Consider the following 20301-nt stretch of genomic DNA (forward strand, 5'->3'; position numbering starts at 1 on the left):
CATGGACTGCTGGGAGAACAAACAAGTTCATCCAGGAGAGAATGAAGTCAGACTGCTTCTTGGAGGCAAGGATTCTGAAGCTTCGTCTGACATACTTTGGACATGTTGCAAGGCGGGATCAGTACTTGGAGAGGGACATCACGCTTGGGTGGGTGGAGGGACAAAGCAGGAGAGGAAGACCCTTGATGAGACGCAATGATTCTGTCACTGGAGTAATGGGGACAGGCATGTCAGAGACAATAAGATTGGCAAGGGCTAGAGATGGGTTTAGGGATGTTGTACATAGGGTCACTATGAGTCGCAGGTGACTCGACAGCATATAACAACAACAATAAACAACAAAACTGTTTCAGTATGCTAGCACTGATATGGACAAAGTTCTTCTCAAGTACACAGAATATAATAAATCATGATAGCAGAACCAACTGGGGTACTCTTGAGGTAATACATCTATCCAGTAATGCCAAAATTGCAAATAATAATAAAAACTTCCATTTAAAATAATGATGTTGAATAATTTTTGATGACTTGGAATAAGTTTTTTTAAAAGATGCTTACAAAACCTAGTATGTAATTTTTATATGTTTCTGGGAGGAAACATACCAAAAAACATCAGAGAAAACACAAAAAGTGTTATTTGCTGTATTTTTCAAATGTGATACAATAAACACATACTTTTAAAATATTGAACAAGAGTAAAGGAAGACTCCTTGCATTGATTTAGTACAGAGAGATTGTTGAGGTTTTATGCAGAAATCAATACACAGTAAAAACCATCAGAGGCGAGAAGGGTGATTACCTGAGTGGGCGTAATGATGGGAACGCCGCCCACGATGTCAGTTCTATAGGACACTTGCTTCTTTGAACAGGGATAGTCGCCCTGGCGACAGAGATTATCAGAGTGAGGTTGTGTGTCAGACTGCTTTGGTACCTGAAATAAGAAGCCAAAAGAATCCATTTGCAATTATGTCTGCAACATTCTTTTGACAGAATTGCCAATTAATCATCTATTTAGAGAAACTGAAGAACTCTGCGTAAGGTCACTGAACAGGTGTGCTTGTGCATATGCACTCCTTTCTGTGGACGGCACAGTTCATGTCTGTGAACTGGCCATCCTTCCACTGAGTGCTGTTCAGGCAAGCACCATGGCTGCTTTTTCCCATGTAATTCTCTTAACAATCTGATGTCACAGGGCTGGAACACCCCACCCCCACCCCACCCTACACTAGAGGTAAAGAAACAGACGCTCAGGGGTGAAGGGCACAGCTCAGATCTTCACCTGCTGCTTTCTAGCTAAGCTTGTGTAGTTCCCCTTCAAAGTCCATCACCATGTGCAGTCTAGTCGAGTAGGTCACACTGTGCCCTTACTTGCTAGCCCGCTCTCTGCTCCCTTCCCAACCATGATTCTGCAGATTCCCCTGACAAGAATCACAGCTCTAGCACACAGTCTACTACCAACAGGTGGGATTCAGTGAGGGCTGTACAGTGGATGAATGCAAAACAGAGTAACAAAATACAGAAAGAAAAAGTCAGTTTGTTAAAAAGAAATGAAAACTTAATTGCTGTTGTTACATATCACTAAGTTGGAAATGACTAACAGCTGACCTTTCACTGCCAAGAAAGGAGACAGCTTCTTCCCCGGAGCAGGTGATGATGTGAACTATGTAACTTTGGATTTGCAGCACAACTCCTTACCACTAAGGCCACCAGAGCTCTGGAAAACTTAGTTCAGGAGTTTTAATCCTTAAATCAGTCCTAAAAAGAATGGCCAGAATGCATCTCAGAAGGAAGGATGGCAAGACTTCATCTCACATACTCTGGGCATGTTATCAGGATGCTTGGTAAAGTGGAGGGTGATCAATGAAGAGGAAGACCCTCAAGGAGCTGGACTGACGCAGGGGCCGCAAAAACTGGCCTAAGTACCACAGAGATCATGAGCGTGGACCAAACGCGGGCAGTGTTGCATACAAGGTCACCATGAGCTGAAGCCAACAACAGCACCTAACAAGTGACGTGTATAAACAAGCAAGGGCAGTAACAACAGTAGACTCTCATATATTTTTTCCTCAGTAAAAGGGAGTTGCAGAATCAGAGGTATCACAAATGTTTAAAACACAGCTTTTCTTCTGAAGAGTAATTAGCTAATAAGGTATATATAGTAATCTTTCTTTTGGCCTACAGACTTTTGTTTGTATTTTGTTGTTGCTTTGGGGATTTTTTTTGTTTGTATTTGAGTATTAGTTTTTTGGGGTTCTGAAGAAAATTTACTAAAATATTAACAGCACTAATTATGATGTTCAAAATTATTTCATCTCTAATAAGTTGAAGGTCATTTGGAGATCTTGTAATCCCTCAGAAACATTATGACAAACATAACTGACAGACACAGAAATCACAGAAATACTGGTACAAAAGCACATCATTTAAACAGCTGCCAGTTAGCAGGATGCTGCCCCAGGGACTGAGGGCACATTCACAGTTAGTCAAAGACCCACCCAGCTGTGCCTAATTCCAAAGCAGCGCTTAGCACCTAGGCAAGAGGGAAGATACCCCCAGGGCACTGTGACGAGGACGAGAGGATGCAGCCAGTCCCAGGCCTGCAGAAAAGCAGGTAGACTGGTGTCAGCAGACAAGGACTCGCATGGCAGCTTTCTGCAAACCATCTGGCAGAGGCCACGTGCACGAGAGGATGCTCGTGCGTAGTGGATTCCACTCCACACACCGACGTCATCTACGGATACCAAAGACTGAACTCTTGGTGACTTCCAAAACTCCTTGTCATTTCCTCCCGTACCCTCCTCCACTCGGAGCTACACTGCCCCCCAGCTTTCTCTCCAGGCCTCAAACCCAGGCCTCACCCCCCGCCCCCAGCCCCCTCCCCCCATCACATTCAGTCCCCTGAAGAGCTCAGATGAGCAGAATGGACAATAAAGGAGACCTCAAGGAGATTCTTCTTGAGAACAAAGGTTCCTTCTGGAAGGCTGCACACTCCAGAGTGCCTTGAAAAGACATACAACACAATAAGGAGCAGAATTTTGACAGATTCCCACATGTAAGAATTCAAACGTTTCAACTGAAAAAAAAAAAAAAACAAAACGTTTCAACTGACTGTTGGTGCTGTGTGCTCTGGAGGGGATTCCTACCCTGCAGGGTAGAGAACAGCCTGAGGGATTATCTAGGAGGCAGTCTTTACAGAAACAGACCCCTACAACTTTTCTTCCATTGGTGGGTTCAAACTACCAACCCTTCCATTAGCAGGCAAGCACACTTGTACCACCTGAAGTCCTGTTCTAACGAACAGCATCATGTATTTATTGTGACAGAGAAAAAGATATCAAAGTTTCTGAATTAAGTACTGAAAATAGCACCAAGTGAATTTAAAACAAGAGAGAAACGTTTCTGCAACAGTATTAGATGACCTGTGATAGTAAGAGGTGCATCCTGGGAAAGTAGTCACCCCTTCCTCTTCCAAGAAGGTGAGCATTAACTCTACATGAATGCTTCCTAACTACGGAAATCACATGTATACAACTACAGTCACAGATATGTAAAATTTTTTCCAACAGAGTGAAAAGAAAACTTACTGACTGGGAAAAAACATTTGGCAATACCATCAGTTAAGGGTCTCTTATCAAAAGTTTCCAAAATCCTATAGGGCATCCACAAGAAGACTGATAACACAATTACAAAATGGGCAAAAGATATGGAAAGAATTTTCATAAAGGAAGACATTCGGATGGCCAATAGACAGACATGAAGAAATGCTCAAAATCACTTGCAATAAGAGATACAAATCAAAACCACAATGAGATACTATCTAACCCCAGTGACAGTGGCAAAGTTTAACAGAAGAGCAAGATGCCAGATGAAGAACGTGCCAGATGACTAAATGAGAAGCTGACTTGTAACTGCTCTGAGGCAAACTCTGCTGGATGATTGAGGGAACCACAGAGGCTTCTGAATTTGTGCTGCTGAACTGAAACCAGGACCTTTACAAATTAAGGAATTGTGTTTTGCTTTTAATCTGGCTTGGGACTGCTGGACTAAACCTGGACTAACATTGAGTGATATTCTTTGCTTCTTCCTATGTCCCTAATATACCTCACTCTTGGTACCACAACTGTGAATAAAGTCTTCTGTGAACAACAAATATTAAACCCAGTGATTGGTGGAAATTGGTACCAGAGCATGGGGGGTAGGGGGCGTGTGTGTGTCTGACCTAGCAGGTATCATTTTGCTGCTATGGATATTACTGGTGGAGACAGTTCCCCTTTATGAAGTGAAGAGAAGTCAGACTGGCCATCCTCACATTCTATCTAATCCTTACATAATGACCTATTAGAAATTCCATCCTCTAATACACTTAAATGTTTAAAATGCATGTAATATTAAAATTACAAGATTGTCTCAAAGGATAACAACATAAAATGTACTTTATTAAAGAATGGGAAATTCAACAGAGTTGACTTCCAAAGAATCCTAGTGGTGCAATGTCAGTTTAAGCCTAGTGGTGCAATGTCAGTTTAAGAGTAAGGTGTGCCTGACCCAAGTCAGGATCTTTTCAATTATGTTTTATGCACCTGACAGTTGAACAATGAACAAGGAAGAACAATCGAAGCCTTTGAATTGTGACACTGATAGGACTGACTGTCTTATGGACTGCCCAAAGAATGAACAAAAACATCTGTCGTGGGGGAAGTGCAAAGATAGTGAAGCTCTGCCTCACATACTTGGGTCAAGTTGTCAGGACGGGCCAGTCCTTGCAAAACGGCACCACACTGGGAAAGGTGGAAGGTCAAGGAGAGAAGACTCTTAACAAGACAGGTTGACACAGCACATCAGAGACCACAAGGTTGGTGCAGGACAGGGCAAGGCTCAGATCTGCTATTCACGGCGCTCCCAGGAGGTGGAGATGCCTTAAGGCCCAAAGGCAGTGGTGTAAGTGGTTAAGCACACAGAGGCTAAACAAAAGGTGGGTAGTTCAACTCTAACGGCTGTTCCATATGAGAACAATGGCAGTTTGCTGCCATAAAGACTTACAAACCTGGAAATCCTATGGCACAGTTTACCTTTGTCCAACAAAGTTGGAACAGACTTGAAGGGTAGAGGTTAAAGCTGATTTTTAGTTATTGTCACAGAATTACTGACTTCTATGTACACTTAAGTATACATTTATATTACATCTTATCACTTTGCTCACAAGTTTGATTTTTTTATGTTTTATGTATTTGACTCCTAAATGTAAACTATAAAAATATTATATGATTAATAAACTTATCTTTACAAACTTTAAGACAAGTTGTCAGATGACAAAGGGTATTTAAAGTCCCATAGTTGCAAATTCCAGTCCCTCCTCTGTTTCTCTATTAGGCTGACAAGTTTAGAGGAGGCATGTACAGAAGGATGCGTCAACCCAGTACAAACTGGACATGGAAATTCAAGCATTTCCCGGATAGTAAAAGGCCCCAAGTCAGGAACTACCTTTTACTGAATGCTCTAAAAAACCATCCTGCTTATTACTGCAAATTGGTGGAGAAAAAGTCAGCAAAACTACTAGAAATACGCTTTCTAAAGAAATTTTCCAATGTAACAAAATTAAAGTTGTTAAAGATGATCAGTTAAAATCTTCAAGAATACACACTTCTGAATCAGATCAAACATCGCTTTCCTGGAACTGCACAAACCTAAAATAACTTCTGCTTCAACCCGAGATCAGAGGGGTGCGTGGGTGTCTGCTGTCACGTGGTAACAAGCTGTTCTGTTGCAAGACAAGAAATTCAATTTAAGCTGAGCAGCTTTGGTTATATTAACTCTTTACAGTGTTGTGATAAAAGCCTGGAATCGTCCACGTTAGCGAGTGAGCAACAGAGCCCAGCCTCTAGGCCATATGCTTCCTGAGAATAATATTTAGGTTCAGCAAACACTGCGCTTCAGTAAAAACACATTTCAATTTCCGTACAATTTCCTCACGTGTTTCTCTGGAGTAGAGAGGTAGTAAGAGGGAAGGTGGGAATCATCAGGGGAGAGGACCCCTCTGCTGCAGGAACAGGACAGTGAGGAAGGACTCTTGCCCATGAGGTCCTCAGGCATCGTGGTTCCGAGTTCAGGCCTAGTCAATTCCACTGGGTGTGGACCACAACTCTCCAACTTAGAACTGATGAAATCTCTAAAAGCTGCCTCATCATTCCAAGTCTCACTTTCCCCAGATAACTCAGATAGTTTTTAACACAAGGTGTGGCAGATTGCAAATAAGAAATCAACAAATACTCATGTCCAGCAAAACTCCACACAGATGCCTAAGTTGAGGGTAGGAAGTTGGAGCAGTTGACAGGACAAAGGTAGTGAACCAGGAAAAGGAGAGGGTGAGAAAAGCAGGGCACAACCTGAGCCAGCCTCCCAACACCACGTGGGCAGATGCTCTGGCAAGCTCCTCAGACCCATCCCCAAGCCAGTATCTCCCAACGGCACGTGGACAGACGTTCTGGCGAGCTCCTCAGACCAATCCCCCCGTCAATACCTCACTTCTAAACCGTTCACTTTCCCTTCTTCTCTACCTGCTTCTGGTCCCACCTCTGATACCAGGGCAAGGCATGGTTTAGAAGTTGGGACTGCCCACTCTTGCCTGGGAGGCAGCCAGAAGTCTCCTACTACACTTAAAACACACGTCCTCCAAGCAGAACTCCAATAAAACTGCACCTTCCCAGCAGCACTGCTGAAGCCATGGTGAGGCGCTCCAGTACCGTGGAACGTGACTAAGGTACATAACAGGTTAAGCAGGCACTCATGGGCGGACTGAAAAGCTACAAGTCATCGGGACAAGAAAATTAACACTCTAAGTGCCTGTTTTCCAAACACTTGCATTTACAACCTCTTGGTAAGGTGGGGATGATTAGTTGGTTTATTTTTAAAATGTAATGATTATTTCTAGGAATGCGATAAATATTTCAAAATAATGAAAATACGTACTGTAATTTTTATAGCTTTGTTTAGCACATTGACCCATTCTACTAGGTCCTGCTGGTCATTGGCTTGAAGGAAGTATTTTCTCATTCCTGCATTCATAACTGTTGAGAGAAAAAAGCAGACACATAAAATTTTGTACTTTTAAATTTATGATCATGATGATAACCTTGTTACATTTCAATATGGCAATTCTCCTGGATTTGATAAAATGTTAGATCCTATTATAATGCTGTTTTATTGTTTTTATTATCTGATAATACAGACAAATATCTTATTGTAAATAGTCATATGCAACATATTTAGCCAATCTCCTAATGATGTGCATTAAGGCTATTTTCTGTTTTTGAAATTACATTAAAATGTCACATGTCACTATGCACCAGTATATGCATGTGTTTCTCCACCCTTGGCCTAGCATTGACCTAGGATCTATATTTTTACACAGACGTACACAAGGATCATCTGTACACAGAACAGACCATTCAGGAAGTAGTGTTTTATGAGGAGGAATGTGGCATCAAGATTCAAGGAAGACTCATCAGCAACCTACGCTATGCAGATGATACAAGCTTGCTTGCTGAAACTGAGGCAGACCTGAAGCGCTTGCTGCAGAAGGTCAAGGACTGTAGTCTTCAATACAGAGTGAAGCTCAACATCAAGAAGTCAAAGATTCTCAGCACTGGACCAATTGGCAGCACCATCATAGATGGAGAAGAGATTAAGGTTGTTAGCAATTACAGCTAGCTTGGCTCCACAGTCAACACTCTTTTAACACTAACAGTTAGGAAATCAAAAGACAAAATTCATTGGGAAAATCTGCTGTCAGGGACCTCTCCAGAGCGTTGAAAAGCAATGATGTCAGTCTAGAGACTAAGGTGCCCCTATCCAGGCCATGGTCTTCACCATTACTTATTACGCTTCAGAGAGCTGGACAATGACTATGGATGACAGAAGAAGAATCAATGCCTTCAAGTTGTGATGCTGGAGAAGAGTTTTGAACATATCATGGACTGCCAAGAAAACAAACAGGTCTGTCTTGGAGGGGGTGAAACCAAGTCTCTGTTTGGAGGGTAGGATTCTGAAGCTGTCTCACACACTTTGGGCACAAAGTGGCCAAGAGAGACTGGTCCTTGGAGAAGGACATCATGCTCAGAAGGGTGAACGGACAGAACAGGAAAGGAAGACCGCGGATGAGATGGCGTGACACAGTAACTAGGGCAATGGGGGTTGATGTGTCAGAATTAGTGAGACTGGCTCAGGACAGGGCAGGGTTCAGAGCTGCTGTACATAGGGTCACTATGGGTCACAGGAGACTCAACGGCACATAACAACACTGTATTATATTGGTTGTTTTTTATTTAAGCTTCCTGTTTAGAGTCAACAAGATCTCGTGGAGAGCCTCTGTATGTAAAAGTCAGTTGTTACTACATTTTGGAGGAACATTCCTCTAAGTGGTTCAGTACTCTTCTGTACTGAGGTAACCTGGGATTGCTATGATGCTGAACCTTGTGCCACTGGGATGTCAAATGCCCTAACGGTTAACCATGGTGGACAGAGTTTGGTGGAGCTCCCAGTTTAAGACAGGTTTGGAAGCAGGAGTGGCATCCACTTCCTAAACAACACGTCTCTGGAAACTCTATGAACTCTGAGAAACGATCATAGTTCTAGGAAGGCTTCAGGTCTTTTGTTTATTGGGTCGCTATGAGTCGTGCTCGACTCGATGGCAATCAACAACAACATACACGGGTCAAAGAGAATTCACAGGGAAAAGTTATATAGCTACTAGAACTGCTTCCCAGAGGGTGGATCTGTTTATATTCTTCCCAAAAGTCTGAAAGAGGCCTGTTTTACCCCATCTCATGTGCAGTTCTGTTTTACCCCATCTCATAAGCACTTGTGTTGGCTATGAATCCATCCTCTTCCTCCCCAAGCCTCTGTGGCATCATCTTAGGCATCTGCACACTGTATCTTCTGGACATCTGGGCAGCTCAAGTGATGGGGAGACTAGAAAGTGGGAGGTGGGGAGAAGGGCTGCCTCTGACCCCTGCTCTTGCTGGCCTCCCTCCAGCAGCACAGGAAACATTACTGCCCCCAGGTCTCCTGACGCCAGGCTCGGCTGGCCTTGCAGACTCCCTTCTGACACTCAGCAGCAGTGCCACAATGGCCTCCCGAGAGCCCTGGTCACACCACCTTGTCACCTTGGCCTCTCCAGCCCGAGGGCTGGCAGCTGCTTCATGCAGGTTTGAGTTTCTGGGTTCTGGCAGCATCTACTTTGTGTTGTTGTACACAGGAAAATAATTCCCACAACAAATTCTGTATTTGAGGCACCCCGTGAGGTGTGGTTTCTAACAAAACCTTGGGTGACAGTATTCTGTGATAATCTAATTGGAAGATTCGAGACCTTGCTTAAATGTGAGTTTTATTACTGAGACAGTTTTTTTTGTTTTGGGTGGATTTTTTTGTTTATTTTGTGCACACTCTTTATTGTAAAAAGCAGACACTCTTTACCGTTAACCTATTTTTTAGAGGGTTTTTTTTTTTGTATTGTGGGTTTTTGTTTTTTAGGGGGGGAGTGTATACCATCAAATCAGATCTGACTGGTACAGGAGGAGACTGTCCCTACTTCACCAGCAGAGCATCTGTTGGATTTGAACCGTGTGCCTCTGGGATAGCAGCGCAGCTTCTTGCTACTGGGCCACCAGAGCTCTCTAGTTTTTTGTGTTTTATATATCATCCGTATTTCCTCCTTGAACATGACTTTCTTTCTCCTGTATTGTTAATTTAGCTTTTTACTGATTTATGGCTTTTTATATTAATCCTTTCTGTCTCACTGAAAGCATTCTCCCCAGACTGTCACTTCTCTTTCTACTTTGTTTATATCTTAGATCAAAAAGCAATATTCTTTTGATCTTTTCATTTAGTGCCAAATTCATATTTGGACAATTTCCCTTCCTCAAGATGATAAAAAAAATAAGCACTTGTATGTTTGTAGCTCTTTCGACTTTTCTTTATTTAAAGGTTTTTATACAATTCACTCTACAACTGTTTAATACACTAAGGGCTCTTTATACCATTTAATCTATAGATACTCCCCTTTAAAGACTCTTTAGGGAACTCTGGTGGCTTACTGCATAGAGTTGTGCTGCCAACCTGGACAAGGAGCTTGAATCCACCAGCTGCTTCACAGAAGACAGACGGGCACTCTCCTCTCATGCAATTTACAGCCTTTCAATGAGATGGACTGACACAGTGACAGCAGGAATGGGTTTGATTATGTCAGAGATGATGAGGATGGCACAGGATGGAGGCAAGATTCAGATCTGTTATCCACAGGGCCACTACGAGGCATACTCACGCCCACAGGACTGAACAACATACAGAGAGTCACAGAAGTACTAGATGAACAAGAGCCAATGGTAATGAAGGAAGAACTTTAAGCTATACTCAAGTCACTGCCAAAAAATAAGACCCCAGAAATCAATGAGAAACCAACTGACATGTTTCTATTAATAGATGCAGCCCTGACCATGCCCACCAGGTTATGCCATGAAATCTGGAGGACAGCTGCCTGACTAACTGGGAGAGATCCTTATGTGTTGCCATCCCCAAGAAAGGTAATCCAACAGAATGTGGAAACTATCAAACAGTATCATTAATATCACATGTAAGAAAAATATCATTGACGATCACAAAAAAATGGCTAGAACAGTGCAATGACAGAGAACATCCAGAAGTTCAAGTTGGATTTAGAAGAGGTCATAGCACCAGGAATATCATCGCTAATGTCTGATGAATATTGGCTGAAACCAGAGAATACCAGAAAAATGTCTATCTCAGTTTTATTGATTACACAAAGCCATTTGACAGCATAGATAATAATAAGCTAGGCTAACAATGAGAAGAATGGAAACCCCAGACATATTTAATTATGCTCATATGAAACCTATACCTACATCAAGAAGCCACTGTCCAGACGAAACAGGGAACACTACATGGTTTAAAATGAAGAAAGGTGTGCAGCAGGGTTATGCCCTTTCTACATACCTATTCAATCTGTGTGCTGGGCAAGTAATTCATGAAGCTGGACTCTATGAAGAAGAATGTGGCATCAGGATTGCAGGAAGACTCATCAACAAAGTACATGACAAAGTACATGATACAACCTTGCTTGCACAAAGTGAGGGGGATGGGAAGCACTTACTATAGAAGGTCAAAGCTTCAATACAGATTACACCTCAACATCAAGAAAACAAAACTCCTCACCACTAGGTCAACAGGCAAAATTATGACAGATGGAGAAAAGGCTGAAGTTATCAACTCTTTCATCTTACTGAATCCACAAACACTCTAGATATCAGCAGAGTCAGGAGATCAGGAGATAAAAGGCTATAGAAAAGTCTACTGTTGTGGACCTCTTCAAAGTTTGAAGAGCAATAATGTCAGCTTAAAGACTAGGGGGCAATTGATTCAAGCCATGGTCCTTACAATCCCAGAGCTGGACAATGAAGAAGGATGACAGAGGAAGACTTGATGCCTTTGAGTTGTGGTGTTGGAGAAGAGTCCCCATCGACTGCCAAAAGAATAGACTGATACAACTTGGAGTAAGTGCAACCAGCGTGTCCCTTAGAGGCAAGGATGGAAGCCTTCATCTCACATAATTTGGACATGCTGCTGGAGAGGTTATTTCTTGGAAAAGGACATTAAGTTTGGAAACATGGAGGGTCAGAAAAAGAAGGGAAGGCCCTCAACAAGATGGACTAACTACAGCAATAGGGTCAAGTGTATGAGAGATGGCAGGATGGCTCGGGACAGCACTGAGATCTCTGGTTCATAGGATCACTATGACTCATACTCAGTTTTACAGCACCTAACAACCACAAAAACGGTGGAGCTAAGTGCTGCTTTTAACATCTGCCTTCCAAGATTTCTTGGGGTATTTTTGCATCTTCTTAGAATATCTGAAGAGTTTTTACAACAATTAAATGCCTATTAAATACAACGCCTAAAACAAAGTGTTCCATGTATTATTTTAAGTAATGATTTCCATAAAGGGCCTCTTTTAAGGAAGGGAACGGAGGCATGTCTACCTCTAGAAAGGCTCTGAGCACACCCTGCTGAGTGTCTGAACAGAAAGTCTCCCGTGAGGAGAGGTGGGAAGAAGACGAGAGCACAGAGTCAGTCAGACCGGCCTAACTCGTGCCCTCAGGAGCAGCACTAGCTTGTCAACAAGTTCCCCTGGCCGAGCTCTGTCTGTCTGTGAGGGAGGAATGCCACCTGCCCTTCCCTTGATAGCTGAAGACAAGCTAACCACCCCAGGACTCGGGACAGAATATATGATGTTCTTTATCTCTGTCGTCAACATCATCATCTGAAAGGTTCCAAGAAGTAGGTAATAATGTAAAAAACACAAAACAAATTCTACTAACAAGAACTCAGGCCCTCTCCACCTAAACCTGCTGCCCAGGGCTCAGAGGACAAGGCAGGAAAAACAGCTGCTTTCAGTGCTGTCTTCCATGCAATCCTCCTATTTTCAGTGTCATGCCTCATCCTTTCCTTCTCTGAGTCTAGTGTCTCCAAGTAAAGAGCATCGCAGATTCTATTTATGGAGATACTCCACCTCCCATTTCCTGCCGGGACAGGGGAAGAGTGGCTGCCTGACAAAGCCAGGTGGAGATGGGACTGCACGTTGTTTCTGGTGTAGATATTCACACGGTCTCTGAATTCAGTCACTCCTCACTGGTGCTCCACAAACTGTTTCCCCCAATTTCCCGAGTTTGTGTGGACAGCTTTTCACTAGCCTCTTGTGCTGAGTTATTTGCCACCATCCCGCCATCTACTTTCATTCTTTGTACACTGCAATCTGGATTACAGACATCTGCCACTTTCAACAAAGCAGTCCTGTGTTTCTTATTCTCATTATAAATAATTTGAGAGGAGACAGGAGAAGTCTTGAAGTTCTAATTTTTAATAGAAGCTGCAGCATGAGTGTGGAAGTCTCTTAAAGCAAGATACGAGGAATCTTTTCTTCATCATCTTCTTGCTGGCAGGAAATGGGAGGTGGTGCATCTCCAGAAATAGAATCAGGGATGTGCTTTACTTACTGACACTAGCAGGAGAGGAGGTCTAAACCACGGGCACAACTTTTGAGTCCAATTACTTATTCACTTTAAACCACCCTCATCATTCTGAAAGTTACATGTATGACTGCAAATTATTAGGAAATTTGAGATTTTACATTTAGAAGATCAAAAGTGTAAAGATTACACATTCTAAGACGCAAAGATCTCTGTTCCCTAACTTGTACCCAGTAGATTTCTATTCACAAAGCTCTGGAGCATTTGCTGATCTAAAAACCAAAAATACAATTTCTAATACACAACTTGACATTTCCTTAAAAAGCTGCTTCATCCTATTTGTCTTATTTACTTATAGTTCCTGTCAGAAATTGTCCTTCACAGATGCCTAGAGAAGAAAGCAGCCCATTCAAGCAAAAGAGAACAAAGATCTTAAGTATCAGCTCTACCCCAAGAAGTATCTTTTATTACTTTAGTATAAAAAGAGTCCTTTTTAATCAGTTGGCCATCTTTTCATCTTTGTCCTTTCCATCACTAATATCCATTACTACATTCTGAAAGCACAAATTTCTCCAGCTTCAACTACCACTAACATTTGGAACACATTCCATTCTTGATCTTCAAGCTTCTTCCTGTCCTCAATCCCTCAGTTCACAAGAACACTCATTTGAAAGTTTTACCATCATGTCAAACTCCATTTCAAATCAAGCATTTGCCCTATCTAATGAGTGTAGAATATCCCAGGGCCTGCCAAGAGAACAGACAGATGCGTGTTGGAGAAAGTGAAACCACAGTGCTGCTTGGAGGCAAGGCTGGTGAAATGCTGTCTCACATACTTTGGGCATGTTGCTAGGAGAGCCCAGTCCTTGGAGAATGACAGCATGTTTGGAAAGGTGGAGGGGCAGCAGAAGAGAGGAAGAGTCTCAACAAGAAGGACTGATACAGGGACTGTACCAATGGACTCAACCATGTCAGAGATGGGATGGTAAAGACAGCAGGATTCGGACCCACTGTTCATACAGGCGTTATGAGTCTAGCCAAGCTGCTAGCACTTAGCAACAACACCAGCAATCAGCTCTCCAGGGAGCCCGAGAAGCCCCACGGTTAAAGCTATTCACTGAAAGGTCAGCAGTTTTAATCCATCAGCTGCTCTGAAGGAAAATGAAAAGGCTGTTTTCTTCTGTAAAGATTTACAACTCTGAAAACCCTATGGGTTTCTACTCTGTCCTACAGGGTTGCAATGAGTCAAAACCACCTCACTGGCAGTGGTTACTCTGCTAACCCAAATCCATCTCTTGGTTCAAATCAACCCACAGCTCCAAGGTAGAAAGACAGGCAATTTCCCCTCATGCATTTCACGTCCTTGGAAATGAGAGTCAGCAATGACCTAATGGCAAGTTTTAGATGACACAAACAAGCTCTGATACCATTCTCTTCTATCCAACTCCCATAAAATCCTTCACTGTTCCTCCTAATGTGTTTCATGTATCTTCTTTCCCCCACCACCAACTCTAATTCAGGCCCTTGCCAGTGATTTATTATGCCTGCACCAAGACTCCCCAACTAAATGAAAAGAAAACCAAGGACACCCTCTTGCTTTCCGCACACACATACCCTTTAGATACTCTTCTTACTAGACACCTCGAACCTGTCACATTACAGCCTGACCTCACTGCTGATCTCAACCCCTAATCATTCTCTTCAGCACTAATTCTCACCAAACCCCGCTACTCTGTTACCTTCCTTTCTCCACGTGGTCCTAGCCTTCTCTCCTCATTGGTAAAGGATGACTTACGAGTCAGCTGGCCACAGATAAATTCTCTTCTTCCTTCACAGAACTTTTCACTTTGAAGCCCCTAATCAGGAATTAAAACACTTCCTTTATGCTTCTAATACACTGCCTTTACAGTAGGCTGTGACAAATGGAATCAAAATTATCTGGAATTGTACCTGTCTTCCGAATCAGCATTAAGGCTAAGAACAACTTTTAATCTCAACAGTCTCAATGGAAGTACCCAGAAACAAAACAAAACCTACTGCCGTGGAGTTGACTCCGACTTAGGGAAAGCCTTTATTGGGTTTCTGGGGCTTTAATTCTTAACAAGAGGCAACTAGCTCATCTTTCTCCCATCTTCCCAGGAAGCAGGGTTGGATTTGTTTCTGGGTACTCCCACTAAGCTTGCTACACAGAGATTACTCCGCAAACATGTGATGAAATATTAGTACTTTTAAGGTCTTTTAAAGTCTGGCACAAGCCTACATGTCTTCCTTATATTATTAATCTACCTGTTGTTGTTTGGTGCCATCAAGTCGGCTCTAAAACTCTGCCTGATTCTGTCAACTCTATTGCACAACTTGAAAACTATGATTCTTGTAGATCAAGATCTCAGAGCCACACAGTATGACATAAGCTCAAGAATGTTTTACAGAGAACCATGAAAACGGACTTCCACAATCTCAAGGTACCATCTGAACTCAACTTCTCTAATGATTGTTTAAAAGAAAGTCTCTACAAAAAGTCAACAGATCATTTAAAAGTTTAAACCCACTACCTGAATGATATGCTTCCATCACTATGTACCAAAATGATAAATGATCACATGAGAAAAAGTTTATCTTCTTAAAAAACCCTAAACCAATAGATTTTAATTTCCCAAACTCTCACTGGAAACGGAAAATAAGAACTTAAACTGATAACATGTGGAGATAATTACTGTTGGTTGGGATCTTAAGGCTTCCCGACCACAACCTTAAGCTGGAACTTCTGCCACACACTCAGGTGGCACGAGCATCGCTGGTGCCAAGGGACCAAGGGAGACACGAGGGGAGGAAGGACGGGGTTCACGTGCTAACCCGCTCCTCATTTTCCGTCCCCGGAAATCGTTTCAAAATCATGATGAAGTGAGCCACACCATTCCTCTGTTTACGCTCTTCTGATAGAAATCTGATAAATAATTGGAATAGAGTACAGAAGGATCAATAATGCACCTTCCAATACTATTTTCTGTACTCACGGTTTTAACAGATTCCTATACAATACCTGTCTGTACAATCTGTTTTAAAGACACATAAGACCTTATGATAACCACTTCCTACAACATTATCAAGGTATGGTGAACCTGATCAGGGACACTTTAAACAGCATTTGATGTTTTTCTTTCTACTTTTCCTCACACTTTCAAAGACTGGTCACCAAACGCACTCAGCGCGCACCTGTTTCCAGAAGTCTCCCTCCATAGGTGCTAGTAAACTATCGTTTCTCTCTCAATATTGAACCTGATGACTAGCATGGCAGCCCAGCCCTCCTCCATGGAGCTAGGACATTTCTCTAACAATTACAAGGAAGAACAATATAAAGGGCAAAGCAGATAATAGAAAAAGACTGTATTTGTTTTCAAAATAGAAACTGTTGATCATCAGAGGTGGCACCAGCAGGAATAAGGAGACCATGTGACACAACTATAAAAACAACCACAAACATTAAGTAAATATCTTTTCTTGGCAAATCGCAGTTGTATTATCTTTTAAAATAGGAATCTAGTCCAAGAGAAGATATTTCTAACAGGATTTATTCACTAGTCACCAGTTGCTTTCAACAAAACCTTAAAACAATACAAGAAAACACATCAAAGGAATCTCTACGTCTCCAACGGGAGAACTCCACTGCCGAGGGTCTGGGAGGAGTGAGCCATCATGGAAATAGTGAGAATATCTGACAGCTTCTACATTTCTCTCTCTCTCTCTCTCTCTTTTAGCTTTTACATTTCTAGACTTACGCTCCATCAAAAGCACGAGGGGCACTGTCCTTTACCAAGTTCTCACTCCATACACATAACCTGCACAACCCAGATCAACCGTGGACGAGCTGACTGACCCACAGGGTTCCCAAGGCTGAGACCTTCACCAGTACCTGACCAACCTTTCTCCCACAGAGCAGCAGGTGGACTCAAACCCCTAACCTTATCGTTAGTTAAGCAGCCCAACATATAACCCACTTACACCACCAGAACTGCTTCTATGCACACAGATGGGAGTTACAATGAAACGAACATAGAAAACATGGTTACTTACCAAAACAGAACTCTGCCTTTGGCCTTAGCTTAGTTGCATCGCTAACCTGACAGGAAAAAGGGAGATGAGTCATTTATTTCTTTGTATACAAACTTCTAAAAGATCAGGTGTTTTAAGAAAAGTTTACCTTTTTGACATGCATTACTTAATAGCAATCACTTCCTACTTTTAAAGAGATCTAAAGGTAAACTCTAAAGGCAAGTGGAAAAGAGTCATATATAAGTATAAGATCCAGGTGCCAGTGCTGGGTCAGCCAAGAAGTGGAGGACTCCCGACCTCTCCAAGCATGACGTCCCCTTCGTAGGACCTGCCACTCCGGATAGTCTGCCTACAGCACGTGCGGCACGTCTCACCATCCAGTCCTCTAAGGAGCACTGGAGGCGGCACCTCTTCTAAGACCAATCTGCATGTTCTGTTGGTAGGCAGCTGTGGTGGGAGCTCCATGGAACATATTACATCTTCAACACCACAGCTCAAAGGCGGTCTATCTGACCACACTGTGTTTCTGCCTTTCACAGCTCTCTCTCTCTCTGAGTCATCAATACAGCTTTTACTGCTTTTGTGTCAAACACCAAAAAACCCATATGGCGAGCCATGACCTCACTTTCCAATTCTCAGTTAAGATTTCAATTTCCAAAACACTAATAAAAAAGAAATGAGGACAAGAACTGCCTGATCAAGGTCAAATCTAATTTTTTTTAAAAAAAAAAACAGTATCACAAAAATTTTTGAAAAAACAAATCAACCAGAAAAGGAAAATTAGCAAAGACAAAATGAGAAGAAAAAAAAATCATCCTTTTCAAAATAAAAATGGTGCTCCTTTTCTTCAAAAAAGAATGAAAATGCCAAAGTTTATAGGATTTAAAAGTTAGAAACAGTTTAAACATCATACAAATCTAGGAGAATCTTCTCCATACTTTCACAAACAGAGCCTAATTGTTAAATGATTCCTTTCTGATGTTTGTGCACCTAATCACACACAAAAAATGAACACTGTCTTTCACAACCTGTCATCCTATAAGCAAATTTCAAGTTCTTTCTAATTTCATCAGTTTAAAGAACTTTCTAAACATAATAATTTCAACCTCCAGAGTACTGAAGAGCAATGATGTCAGTCTGGAGACTAAGGTGCACCTGATCCACGCTCCGGTCTTCACAATTACATGCTATGCATCAGAAAGCTGGACAATGACTAGGGATGATAGAAGGAGAATTGATGTCTTTGAGCTGTGGTCCTGGAGAAGAGTATTGAATATACCATGGACTGTTAGGAAAACAAACAGGTTTGCTCTGGAAAGGGTGAAACCAGGCTGCTCCCTGGAGGCAAGGATTCTGAAGCTCTGTCTGACACACTTTGGGCATGTTGCAAGGAGGGATCAGTCCTTCGAGAGGGACAGTATGCTTGGGAGGATAAAGGGACAGTGCAGAAGAGGAAGAATCTTGATGAGACGGATTTAATCAATGACTGGGGTAATGGGGGTAGGTGTGTCAGAGACAATAAGGTTGGCTCAGGATAGAGCAGGGTTTTGACTACATATAACTACAATAACAAACCTAATAAACAAGATACACTGTACCACTGTACAATATGGCAAAGAAAATGGCTGCTTTTATTCACATTCTTATTCCCGGAAATATTAACCTATGCATGATCACAAGACAACAAAGAAGATTACCTTTGAAATGTAGGTAAGCTTAATGGCTCCAACCCGGGATGATCCAGAAGGGAGGTTCTGGAAACAAATTATTAATATAGAGTTGGGATGCAACATTACAATTTTTTTACAATATTACACACACAATAAAAGTTAAGAAACTAGACTTTCTAATAAAAAATTTGGCAAACCAGTATTTTCAGTCTCAGTATTTACTCGGTCTGAAATCAGGATGACAACTGAGGTAACACAACTGAACACTACTGTTTCCTCACAGACAATTCTAGAGCTTTTTATTAAAAAAAAATAATAAAATCAATCATTGTGGCTAAAATAATTTTCTTCTTCATTGCTTTAAAAAGTCATAAATAATGCCAGAGTTTGTTCCTGAAAGCAACAGGGGAAATATCAGACATGAAACAAATACAATTATAAGAAATAAAATTATGTATGTAATTTTATTGTAAAAATAGTACTTCATCAAATATCTCTTAGAAAAAAGTATTTAATACCCTTATTTAATGATTCACTACCAACTATGTATTTAATCTATATTGATAATCTTTCCCTCACCCCCCCAAAAAATTCTATACTTTTCAGCAAGGCAATGTACACAACGACACTTTACACAAAGTGCGTTTACAGTCTTCTTCCCTTAGCAGGCTTGGAATGTGGTCTGTGTAACAAAAAAAAAGCCCTACTTAAGTTCCTTTCTAAATAAAAGATACTTAAAACGGAGTTTGAAGAATGAAAAAAATTTAGAACATGAAGACTGCTGGAGAAAATACTGCAGTCAGAGAAGCCAACTGGACAAAGGCAGAAGCGAAGGTCAGCTGGACGCTCTGGACCGAGGTGCCACAGCAGCCCTTCTGGGCTGTGAGACATTCCAGGGCACATGCAGGCTGTCTGGTCGGGGTCTGCACTACGGTGTCCTGGAGGGGACATTCACAGGATGTGACACTGCTAACCAAAAGACTCCAAGTTTCTGGCAGTTAGAACCCACCAACACTCCACAGGACAAAGATGGGCAGTCGCCGTTTAAAGGCTCAGAAGCCCGACAGAGGGCTGCCAGGAGTCAAACTGGCATAACAGCGGAGAGTTTGGAGCTTCATCTGAGAACCTAAACCTAAAAGTCTTACATAAAAAATAAAGTAGCAAGGAGTTTACACTGTTGAGAAATTGAAATAACTACAAGTGGATTCCAAATAGATCTATATAAAAATTTTCCATTAAATAATATTTCTAGTAATATAATAATTGTAGGAAAACCTGATAAAGGAATCCGGGAAAATGTAATAAAGAGTAGAAATAAAAAAACTGGTGGAAGGTTGTAAATGTAAAATGAAACAATCTTGATTTTCAAAATTATCTCAGTTCAAGATTAAACAAGATTAACTTTTAATTGTCTTCCTAATAACGTGCACTTAAAAAGTATTATATTTTAGGGCATTATTTTTATCGTAGGAGTATGCAATGAGGGTTGCAGAGTGGATCATATTTGGGGGTAGGGAGTGGGGTTTGGGGAGGTGCGGGGGGGA

At 41.8% G+C, this 20301-nt stretch overlaps 1 protein-coding gene across 1 annotated transcript in view; it reads right to left on the reverse strand.

The window, feature by feature from the left end:
* The window catches only part of PLEKHA1 (pleckstrin homology domain containing, family A (phosphoinositide binding specific) member 1), a 43545-nt gene that overhangs the window by 19351 nt on the left and 3893 nt on the right, over positions 1-20301 (reverse strand). The window contains exons 2-5 of the mRNA XM_006879884.1: positions 18785-18841; positions 17109-17154; positions 6967-7064; positions 800-931 (exon numbers count right to left, since the gene is read on the reverse strand). Coding sequence (XP_006879946.1) covers positions 800-931; positions 6967-7064; positions 17109-17154; positions 18785-18841 — 333 coding nt within the window. The remainder of the gene's footprint in view (positions 1-799; positions 932-6966; positions 7065-17108; positions 17155-18784; positions 18842-20301) is intronic.

Source organism: Elephantulus edwardii, unplaced genomic scaffold (assembly GCF_000299155.1).
Source record: "Elephantulus edwardii isolate Elephantulus edwardi_28Jun2011 unplaced genomic scaffold, EleEdw1.0 scaffold00006, whole genome shotgun sequence".
Lineage (NCBI taxonomy): Eukaryota > Metazoa > Chordata > Mammalia > Macroscelidea > Macroscelididae > Elephantulus > Elephantulus edwardii.